The 11,724-nt window shown below is 32.3% G+C and overlaps 4 protein-coding genes across 4 annotated transcripts; 1 reads left to right on the top strand and 3 right to left on the bottom strand.

Annotated features, from left to right (window-relative positions):
• Nucleotides 1-960: 960 nt before the first annotated feature.
• LOC138349390 (non-specific lipid-transfer protein 1-like) lies at nucleotides 961-2,573 on the top strand. The gene is made up of 2 exons (XM_069299723.1): nucleotides 961-1,112; nucleotides 2,390-2,573. Exons 1-2 carry the CDS (start codon nucleotides 961-963, stop codon nucleotides 2,571-2,573), a joined length of 336 nt encoding a protein of 111 aa, XP_069155824.1.
• Nucleotides 2,574-3,969: 1,396 nt separating this feature from the next.
• Nucleotides 3,970-4,791, bottom strand: LOC101253297 (F-box protein At5g62510-like). Its single transcript, XM_004242252.4, has one exon. The coding sequence runs from the start codon at nucleotides 4,789-4,791 to the stop codon at nucleotides 3,970-3,972; it is 822 nt and encodes a 273-aa protein (XP_004242300.1).
• Nucleotides 4,792-6,943: 2,152 nt separating this feature from the next.
• LOC101253910 (F-box/kelch-repeat protein At3g23880-like) lies at nucleotides 6,944-11,180 on the bottom strand. The gene is made up of 2 exons (XM_069299247.1): nucleotides 8,746-11,180; nucleotides 6,944-8,386 (listed from the first exon to the last, which is right to left on the bottom strand). Exon 1 carries the CDS (start codon nucleotides 11,072-11,074, stop codon nucleotides 10,049-10,051), a length of 1,026 nt encoding a protein of 341 aa, XP_069155348.1. The 5' UTR covers nucleotides 11,075-11,180; the 3' UTR covers nucleotides 6,944-8,386; nucleotides 8,746-10,048.
• LOC101253600 (putative F-box protein At3g17500) lies at nucleotides 7,162-8,369 on the bottom strand. The gene is made up of 2 exons (XM_004242253.1): nucleotides 8,026-8,369; nucleotides 7,162-7,948 (listed from the first exon to the last, which is right to left on the bottom strand). Exons 1-2 carry the CDS (start codon nucleotides 8,367-8,369, stop codon nucleotides 7,162-7,164), a joined length of 1,131 nt encoding a protein of 376 aa, XP_004242301.1.
• Nucleotides 11,181-11,724: the final 544 nt, after the last annotated feature.

Here is an 11,724-nt window from a genome sequence, read left to right as displayed (position 1 = left end):
GTTAAAAAAAAAAAATACATCAAGATATATAATAAAACATGATAATAGTAGTAATTAGTTGAAGATGATAAATGAATAGAACAAGTATAGAAAGGCATTGTCACAAATATAGATAAATAATATCACTTACTTTAAAACGAAAAAATATGTAAAAGCAAAGAAACATAAAGTAAAAGAAATAAATAGGTATATGATAGTATTACGCTTCAACTCTTTTGAGTCGTATCGATTTGATATTTTCTTTCGATTTGCATGAATCTTGTTTTTCTCTAATTCTTCAAGTGCATGACTCTTGTCTTTCTCTAATTCCTGTCGAAGTTCATCAGATATCTTCCTTCCATTGGAATTTTCTAATTCCTGTCGAAGTTCATAAAGGGCGTAAATCTTCTCTTTCTGACTCTGAACATGATCATCGTAGAATGATGCCGCCATGATTAATCATATTGCTATGATGTCTCTTTATTTATAACTAAACAATCCTAACAACAGGAGGACTCTTTATTTTATTTTTATTTATAATAACAAACTTAATCAAAAAGGACTTCTAATTTTTAGGGGTGCATTTGGTTTGGTTATTTGGAATATATTTTCTACTAAGTAAAACTTAAAACACAATACGTATAAGTATATCTATTATAGATGTTCAAATATAAAATATAAATGTAATCATGCATCGTCTAAACACTATAATACACTGAGTCGATATGTATCAGCAAGCACACTTGATGGCGTAGTTATTAAACTTATTGACTGATACATGATAACAATTTTCAAAAACTCTTGATACATAGAAAATCATATGATAAACATCTAATTCATGTATCAATGCATCAACTAACACACTATAACACACTGAGTACTTATGTATTAAACTTATTGTCTGATACATGATAACAATTTTCAAAAATTCATGATACATATGGGATTCCTTTACTAAAATTTTTATTAATTTCAACAACAATGGTTGCAGCTTCTTTTCTCACCTTGCTCTTTGCTTCTTCCGATTTTGCCCCTCTGAAATCCCTAAATTCCGCCATGACTGCTTCACTTACAACCGTATCCTTCTCATCCTCTCCAAATCTTCTCTTCCGAACCGGCTCTGGAACGCACTGGTATTCAGGGAAACATATTCACTGTTAATCTTCTTATTGGTACATTTGGTGACAACCAAGGGAATGGTGTTAATGAGCTAACTAGGTGTTTTATTTAAAATTAATTAAATTTAATAATTCAAAATCAAAAAGCTGATTAAAAGGTTGAGTGTTTAAATGGATAAAATTTAAAATTCAAAAACTGATTTAAGAGGTTGAGTCTTTTAATGGAGAAAAAATAGCCATTAAAATGGGTAAATGTGTATTATAGGAGAGAGAATGTAATGTATCTAAAAACTTACACTAAAATAAAAAAAAGGGAATTTATGTAATATTTAAAAAAGGTAAGGAAAATTAGAGAATATAAAAATTATAGTTGTGTATTTAAGTTATTTTTCCTTAAAAGAATGGAATGAATTATTTAGATTTGGGATAATGCCCAAGTACCCCTTCAACCTATGTCTGAAATCTCAGAGACAAATTTATACTATACTAAGGTCCTATTACCCCTGAACTTATTTTATTAATAATTTTTTACTCCTTTTCGACCTACGTGACACTATCTTGTGGGCCCAATGATGGTTGACTTTTTTTTCAAACTAGTGCCACGTAGACCAAAAAGGGTAGAAAATTACTTATAAAATAAGTTCAGGAGGGTAATAGGACCTTAATATAGTATAAGTGTGTCTCTGAGATTTCGGACATAGATTGAGGGGGTACTAGTGCATTTTTCCTTTAGATTTTATTCAAATTAGGGGCATATTTTTAAATTTTTTCATAGGCTGATATATCTAACCCAATAATATAAAGAACATAGTTAACTAATAAATTAAACGAAAGTAAAGGAGTATTCTAATCCTTAACCCCCAATAAGTAGATATTACAAAAGTCATTATTTATCAATAATTTTCAAAGTCATACTAAAAATAGAAAATATAATTTCACGAGGAAAATGATAAAAAAATTAAATCATAAAGTTGGTTATATAGATGAGTAAAATGACAAATTGACCATGCCTTAAAGCACTATAAATTAACATCCAAATTTTTCCCTTACTTCATATACCTTTCTCCTTTACATATTTCGTTCACTTATTTAGCTCTTTCAAAATTCAAAAGAAAGATGTCAAGTACTATCACAATTCCTACTTACTCTTTACTCGTACTTATTTTGATATCCATTTATTTTGCTTTAGCAAATGCAGACGCTCTATGCGATGATGTGAATTCAAATTTATTGATACCATGCCAAGGGTTCTTAATGAGTGGAAACGATTCCCCTAATACTGCATGTTGCAGTGGAGCACAAATTATTGACAAGCAATTTCATGAGTCTGGTTGCTCTGATCGCGAAGCCATCTGCTTATGTCTCAAGAATGCTGCACAAACTTTACCTATAGATCTTCAGAAAGCAGCAAAGTTCCCTGCCTTATGCAACCTTGACTACATATCTATCGACCCTAACGTTGATTGCTCCAAGTAACGTCTTCTTGTGCTATATAACACATATCGTTAATATTGTTCAATATGACACATTTTTCATTTTTACATTCAGTCATATGCTCGATCCGATAGCAATATGTCATAACATGTTTAAGACAGTAAGTTAATGTGAATGTCTTTATACATGTATTGTATAGACGCTGATTACCATTTTTTTTTTCTGTTTTTATATTTTTACCTGTAGGGATTGAAGGACAAGTATTGGAATATAATCCCATTAGAAGAAGTGATATATATATATACAAGTTTCCGTTATATGATGGTTTTAATAAAAGGACTCTATAGCTACACTATCCCAATTATATTCATGTTTTATTTAAAATTATGTAACATCTATTTTGTGTTAATGGAAAAAAGTCTTTTGCTTTATACGCACATTAATAATAAAAAAATATATATTCCAACCCATATCTACTCTTTAATGTTTATCTACTATGTTTAGACGGCTTTTATTTATATAGATAAGATATATGAATAATCAATTTAACTATTTGCTCTAATTACTCTTTTTCTTTTTTTCTTATGAATTATGATAGGATGATAATTAAATGAAAGTTCCAATATGTTAAGTGATTTTGACTTTTTTTGAAATTGATGTATTTTGATGCTTTCTTCCCTGAAGAGAATAGGGATGATATATATAAGCAAATATTCCTAAAGAAATAAATGATAAAGTGTTATCGCGAGATATTTAAAAAATAAATTAAAATTTGAAAAAGTAATTATACAAAGACAGATTTTGTATAAACACGGTCAATTTGAAATGAGCAAGAGCTCTGTATTTATAGGAAAATCTACTCCCAATGATATCACCAGTGACATCACAAAAAACACAAGGTTTCAACCTTTTCACCTATGCAGATTTCTTGGTAAGAGTTTAGTTGAAAAAATAAAATGGTGAGCTTTGGTTTGTTGCAACATTAATTGACTTTAACAATAAGCAACAAACAAAATTTAACTGTTCCTGCATTTTAACTTTCCTTATGTTTATCTACAATGGATATGGATCTCACAAATTTATCTAGTTGAAGATACCACGTCAACACAAAAATGTACAAAGACACATCGTAATTTGAATTTGGATGCTATATGAATAAATTGCGAAACTCTCGAAATCCGAATTAACTTTGATGTTCAATAATCGATTCTCTTCTATCTGCGCAAGGCTTACAAAAAAATCTCATAATTTGGTAAATTAGAGGAAAAACAAGTGCATACATATATTTCATATAAATCATAAACATAATTTAATAAACTTTTGTGCCATACGTTCACTAACTAACAATGTGACTGCTTCATCTAAAAGCTAAGTTTGAATAATTTTGTGAACGACTACAAAACAAAACCAAATCTACGCGATCGAACAAGAAGAATGTTTAAAACGTTATCAAGAAGTATTCAACAGTATCCTCCTCAATTGAATTTTCTCTCTTTATTGGTACTAAACTCTCTTTATAACTAATAGCATAAACACTACCAGAGCATATTTCAGTCATATGTAAACCAAAATTTGTAGTTTGTTTAGCTGTGGAGTCATAATACGCCAAATTGTAAGCTCGATTCAATTCAAACATGTACTTATCATAGCCCCACATGCCAAGAGGCGAATGACATTTCATAGGAAGAATTACTGTATTGATTTTGATCCAATTATTCTCTCCGATCATAGCCCATACATCGTAACAAGACGTTTCAGATTCTGACAGTTGGTCACTAGACATTGCAGCAAGAGATCCAACGCGCATCATTAGAGTCCCCCAATGATTTCTTGGAATTGGTGGTCCTTCCATTTGCCCAAACGTTTCCGTTGTGAAATCAAATGTTGATATAACATAGCCAACGTCTCTGATAAGGCACAACCAGTAATAGACCCCGTCTATATGAGTGCAGTCCTGGGACTCATACAAGGAATCGTTGTAATGGAAATTAGGCTCAATGTGCTTCCAGGAGTCGCTGTTCATCGAGTAAACAGCACCAAATGTCCTTGGATGAATCTCTCTTTTATGTTCATTTGTGTACACTCGAAGACTTAAGACTTTGTAGTCTTTGCTCACAGCATCATACCCTACCGCTGTTACAGTATCATGCTCATCGAAGAATCGTTCAAGCTCAAATTCAACTATAGGAATAATCCTACATTCTTTAGTAGCAGGGTTCCACCAAGCAAAACGAACATTACATAGATAATGTCCTTTCATTAACAGGATCAATCCATTAACTGGACCATAAAGTCCTCTGAAATCATCAACATCTTCGCAACGGTACGCCCTCTGACTCTTCTCGTGAGTAGTTTTCGATACTAGTTGTCATTCTGCTCCCTGTATAAATTCCTACCAAATATTCAAATATCTCGGTTATAGAAAAATGGTACAAAGAGTCAGATTTCTCAGATGATCGCTTAACTAATACACGTTATCTCAAAATGTCACTACTTCTTTTCTTGATTCCAATTTTCTTCAACAAAATAAGTGACTTTCTGAGATAATAACTATTAGCTGGGTGGATCATCTGAGAAATAACTTGAAGTAAAGGCCTAAAATTAACAAATGTGTCGACTATTGGTAAACTAACCTTATTACATGAAGATGAATAAGAAAGATCAGCGCTTGTTCGTATGACTGAAAAAATATATAAAGACAAAAGAGAATGCAGTTATGAATGTTAGTTATAAAAAAACAGAACCAGGCAGAGTGAAAAAAGTATGTAGATCACAAAAGGCACAAAAAAGAGTGAATTTCTGATGAAATTAGTCTTTATGTAGGCTGAACGTACAATAAGGAAACAAGAGAATGAGCGTAAAATTAGCAAATAACCAATAAATTTGTTCCTATAACAATATGATGATAAAAATAATATCCATTAAATTGCTAAAAGACTGGGTAAAAGGACTGAATAACATAAGGGACAGATAATTTTATAGTATGATTTTAACTGTTTCTTCTTCAAACATTTTGTTATATTTCATTATCAATCGGTCCTTCACTAGTATAATTTTGGGAGGAGATGAAATCTCTAACTATTTGAATAAAAGAAAATGACTTTTTCAGATCTCTTAGTATAAAACTGAAGAGAAAGGACATAAAACTAAAAAAATAAGTTTGTATAAGGCTAGAACGCCATTTCTGATCCCTATAATTGGAATTCTACAAATTATTACTACTAGTTTGTATAGTATTTCCATAAGCTTTAAATTACCTATAATTAAATAAAAAATTGAACTGAAATAATCAAAAGGAATATTACATGTAATGTAAATTTTGTAATGTTCACATAAATTCAAAATTTGGTAGCCAAAAAGAATATGAAGGTACATCTAAGACGTAAGGATACACCTAATGGCGTGAGATATTTTGAGGAAAACCTTGTGGACTTCGTCTAAAAACAGATAATGTTACACCATGTTAAAGGGAAACTACACAAATGGTTGTTTTTCGGACCCCTATTCAAAGAATAGCTGAAGTTTTGAAGTTTAGCTCTGTAGGAATCAACTTTAGACCATTGGTTCTGAAGTTGAAGTGACGAGTCTGAAGTTTGAAACTTTAAATGCAGTTCTCATCCGTTTACTTATTTTTAAATGTGCATGTTATATGCAAGGTTAATATTATCCTTCCGAGAGTGGAGTTCTTTATCTTCAGAATAACGACCTGAAATTGGACTTTCAGTTGTATTTTTTAGTTTGGGATGCCAATAGTAGTATAGTTGCTTAGAGCGAGAGGTCTATTACAATACATGTGCGAATGGTCTCTTTGTTGAACAAGAGGGCTTTTCGTTACCCTTTCAATATTTTGGAGCAATCAATTACTGTTATCTTCTTTTTATAAAAAAATAAATAAAACAAAGAAGATAGTGATTACATGGTGAAAACAGGGTTTTTTTCTATTATTCCAGGACGAACAAGTGCTGTGATTAGAATTATTCTTTTCTTGCATTTAAATTTCTGCAATTAGTGCAAAAAGAATCTGATTCTATCGTAAGTTATTGGGTTCTAAATTAATAAATCGTAAATTTCTCAAGACAAATATAGGATTTTTGGACCAATCCAACCCATTATAAGCTATAGTACTCTAGCTCCGCCCTGCCTGCATGGTAACTCCATTTATACTGATGAAGAATGTAACAAATGATGATGTTTTATGCTTCTAGCATCGTATGTAACTTGAAAACTATTAAGCAGCCCAAGCGCAAATTCAAATATAATATCTCAGATTGTCACTCAACTTTTTTTCTTTTGATTTGTATATATATGTTTGTTTTTAATTAGTAACAGCAAGATCAAGTCCTACGCTTCTATTCATGCATTTTAAATGTAAAGACTCGCAATTGACATACATTGATCATAAGAGACTTCAATTCATATCAAACAAGATTTAACACATAAAAAGGAGTGGAATATGACATAATTAACTCTTTTTATCCGAAGAGTTATACAATCCAGCAACAAACATATTTACAATACGTATGTTCTCATATAATCTCCTTCCACCTTGTTAATTAGGCTTATCACGCTCGCTGATTTCACATTCATAAGCTTTTCAATTTATCCTCATACACCCACATCTCGTGGCTGTTTATCGATACTTTGCTAAAAAGTAATCAGTATTATCAAATGGAGACGGTTCTTTTCTCTTTACTGGGACTATACTCTCCTTATAATACAGAAACCAACAGAAGCTAGAGCCTAGAAGCCGAAAATGATTAAATCCAAGATTTGTAACTTGTTTAGTACAATGGTCATAGAAAGCCAAGTTACTAGTTTCTGTTAGTTCAAAAATGAACTTATCGTAATCCCAAACGCCTTGAGGCCAATGACTTGGTACCTGAGGATTTATAGTAAATACTTTGATCCATTTATCCTCTCCGACCATTACCCATATATCATAAAATGATATATAAGCCCGCGCAGTGTCTTTAGAAGATATAGCTGCAATAGAATCACAACGTAACATCAAATTCCCCCAATGATCCGATGGAATAGGTGGTGCTTCCCTCTGCCCAAACAATTCCGTTGCAAAATCAAATGTTCGAATACCATACGTTAGGTTGCTATCACTGTCCCGGGTAACAGTCATCCAATAATGTAGTCCGTCTAAATACGTGCAAGTAAATGACGCACATAAGTTGCAGTCGTAAGGTAAATCAGGCTCGTCTAACAACTTCCACGAGTCATCGTTCAATGAATAAATAGCAGCGTATGCCTGAGGATAGACCTCATATTTATCATTATCGTAAAATACTCGTATCCATATGAACTTATAGTCATTGTTAACGAGGTCTAATCCTACCCCAGCTGACCGTGTGTGATCGTCAAAAAAATCAAGAAGCTCAAAATTCCATTTAGGAATAAGCCTACACTCTCTGGTAGCAGGATTCCACCAACAAAAGCGAACATTTTCTAAGTAATGTCCTTTCTCTAATATGAATAGGCCGTTAACCGGACCATAAATACATCGGAAATCTGTAACTCCTTCGCCACGATAAAGCCTCTGATGGGAGAAGGGACAATCCCGGTGAATATTTTCTCCGGGAGTACGTAGAAATTAAAACTTCTTAAAGGCTCAGGTTCATTGTTGTAGTTAACACCGAACTTGCAAACCGCTGGATGGGTGCGATTACCGGGGCTATCACAGTGCTTTTTGATAAAACTCAAGCTATTGAAGAGATCACACCAATTTTTGCACACACATTTGAATCGCAACAGTGATTTCACAGCTAACCTCGATAAAATATGATCAATTAAAATTTCTTCTCTCGAACAACTCTCTGTACTACTCGTCATTCTGCTTCCTATATCTCCTGCAAAATATGTTGGTTAAACAATATGTCGATATGGGATTTATACTTCCTCCATCCTATTATATGGGGGAAAAGGATTTATAATTTCAATTTGTGATTACAATATAAGTAAATACTCTGTTTTGAACAAAAAAATAGTTGAGACAGAGCAACGCAAATGGAAACAGAGCTTCCTTTAGAAAAGGAAAAAAAGACTTCAAAATAAAACATATCAAAATGTTCTCTAATTTTGTATTTTTAAAAGAGTTGTAATTAAAAAAAAGAAAATACTCTTTAAAGAAAGGTAAGACAGACAAAATGAAACAGATGGAGAAATATAGAACAATTGTAACAAAGTTAAAAACTTAAAATCAACTTACCTAACCTTATAATTGGTGGTTGCTTAAATCAAGAAGTTTTATATTTGCTCACTAAAATCCAACAAGAAAACAGATCAAAAAAGACTTGAACCTGAATTATTTTTAAACATATCTTCTCCTTATATATACATAAAAAAAAAAAAAAAAAAAAACCTTTATATAGGGGATTGGACATGTAATAAGAAAATGACATTATATGCGTAAAATTAGCTAACAAAACCAGTGACTTCTTCCTGCAACATAGACAAAAATAATTTCCACTCATTTCCTAAAAGAATGGGTGAGATTAAGTTTTGGCTAACAGAACATCTGTACAGGTAGAAAAAGGCGAAGGTCAAGCTATAGGCACGAAAAAAATTAGTTATAGTTACTCATTGACTTGTGGAGTTTCTTGTCAAACATTATAGGAAAACAACAGCTAAGTAGAAGCCCGATACTCGGTTTATGTCTGGTGGGGTGACTTGAGTAACGTTATTATAGGGTTAAGTGAGTGAATGTATATACATTGTTAGGATTTAACATACACACACCGCGACTGCATGTAACATGTAACATAGTATTGTGTTTTTCCCTCATAGTTAAAAATAATGACAGATAGAATTAGTAATTTTTCCCTCATGGTTAAAAATCATGACAGATAGAATTAGTAATTTACTAGTACTGTAAGTCATTCTGTTTCCCCTTATAAGAAAAATTTGTTTGATTCTCGAAATCCAAAATGAGTTGATCAAGCTGAGGCTGAACGTAATTGAATACAAGAAGGTATGGTTCATCCCAGTATGTTTATGAACCAGTTCATTATCTGTAACATATGTTCAATCACATTATATTTCGAGATATTTGGTATTTTGTAGCATTTTACATATTTGTATTTAGTTTGATATTTTACACATAAGAGATTTGAAAAGATCATTTCCTCTTAAATTTCTTTACTTTTTCGTTCAACACATCACAGTCGATGAGTAATATATTTCTTTGTCTATTTCGAATAATGGTAAAACTCGTGGAGGTAGAGATGTTTTTCATGGATCGACTCTCTATATTATTTCTAAGACGACGTGCGGTTGCAAGGCGGTATTAAATCAACATCATTTGACTGTTTTTCAGAGGTAATAAGAATTCTCAAGTAGCTAAAAATTTCAGTGTTTTCTGATGCTAAGCACACTCAGTTACTTGGATTAGAAAAATATAAGAACAGAAAAACTAAAACTAATTGCTACAATTACAATGTCAATCTAATAAGTTGTTCTTTCTTTATATGTCACCATTCAGATTTCAAGTGTCAATAATCTTTTGAGTACGTTTAATACTTTCTGAAGAAATATTCAGCAGTATCCTTCTCAGTAGGATTTTCTGTCCTTACTGGAATTGGAAATAAACTCTCCTTATAATCTAAAGGCCAAGCAAAACCAGATAGTAGACGTATAAAAAAATCAAATCCAAGACTCGTAGCTTGTTTAGCGTTCTGATCATACCACATCAACCTGTAACTTTGTGTTAGTTCGTAAACATACTTATCATACTCCCACATCCCATTAGGCATATGATAGGGTATAGGAGGATTCACCGTGTATACTTTGATCCAATTATTCTCTCCAATCCTTTGCCATATATCATATTCTGCTGTCATAGCTATCGACACGTCTTTACTAGCCATAACTGCAATTGATCTACCGCGTAACACTAATCTAGCCCAGTATTCACCTGGAATAGGTGGCCCTGGCATTATCTTGAAAAGTTCAGTTTCAAAATCAAATGACAAAACACTGTACACATTTTCTTTGTCACAACTCCAATTACTGCTGGCCAGCCAATAATAAACTCCATTCTGGCAAGTGAAATTTTGCGAAAAAGATATTTGAGATTCATGAGAGAAATTCGGTTCCAAGAACTTCCACGAGTCATTTTTAGTCGAGTACAGAGCAGTAAATATCTTAGGATAAACAACTGATGTAAATTTAATGCTAAATGTTCGAAAATAGATAATCTTGTAGTCCTGATTCGTTCTGTCAAAACCTATTCCAAGTGATCTGCTGCAGTCCTCAAAATTTTCTTCTACATCAAATTCAATCTTCGGAACAACCCTACACTGTTTAATCGCAGGATTCCACCAGGCAAATCGAACATTCAGAAAATGTCCATTCTCTAGTAAGAATATTCCATTGATCGGACCAACCATGTGTCTGAAATCATTAACACCGTCACAGTAATAAATCCGTTGATGTGTAGGTACACATCCTGGAATTAAATTACGAGGGAGCAAATACAAATGAACTTGCCTTGTAGGCAAAGGGCTTGTCTCATAGTCAACACCAAACTTAACTACCATTTTACGAGTACCACTACTCTCATTATCAAAGTGCTTTCTGATAAAACTCGAGCTTTTGATCAGATCGCACCAACTTTTACACACACCTTTATATCTCAGCAGTGATTTAACAGATAATCGCGTTAAAATACGATCAGCAATAATATCTTCTCGCGAGTAACCCTCTGGGTAAAAGGATTTAGTAATTGCAATTTTTGATCACAATGATCTACACTTACAATGTATTCCATTCTTTCGAAATATAACAAGATAGCTTCTTAAATTTGGCACGATTTATAAGTTTGTGCCACTTAAATTTAACTAGTGACCATACAAAACACTGTTGCGAAAATGCGGATTAATAAAAAAATATGTATATCGGTCAAAATAATGAAAATAAAATGAAAAAATAACGATACCAAGAATTTTACGTAGAAATCATTCTAAATATGTGTAAAATTACGGGTCAAGAGGATATCACTATAGCAAGGAATTTTTTACCTTTGTACTAACGAATATAACATTCAAAGTGACTGCAACGCACTCAATAGAAATAATACTCTTCTGATTTATCGAGAAAAAACATAAAGTGACACTTGAAGTTGTCTTGAATTTTTAAAAAACACTTTAACTAAGCAAATATCCTATTAACCCAGAAAACTTTTAAATAC

This window comes from Solanum lycopersicum, chromosome 6 (genome assembly GCF_036512215.1).
Source record: "Solanum lycopersicum chromosome 6, SLM_r2.1".
In the NCBI taxonomy this organism is placed as follows: domain Eukaryota; kingdom Viridiplantae; phylum Streptophyta; class Magnoliopsida; order Solanales; family Solanaceae; genus Solanum; species Solanum lycopersicum.
Note: the sequence above shows the minus strand (reverse complement) of the source record. Positions and strands in the feature narration are given on the sequence as shown.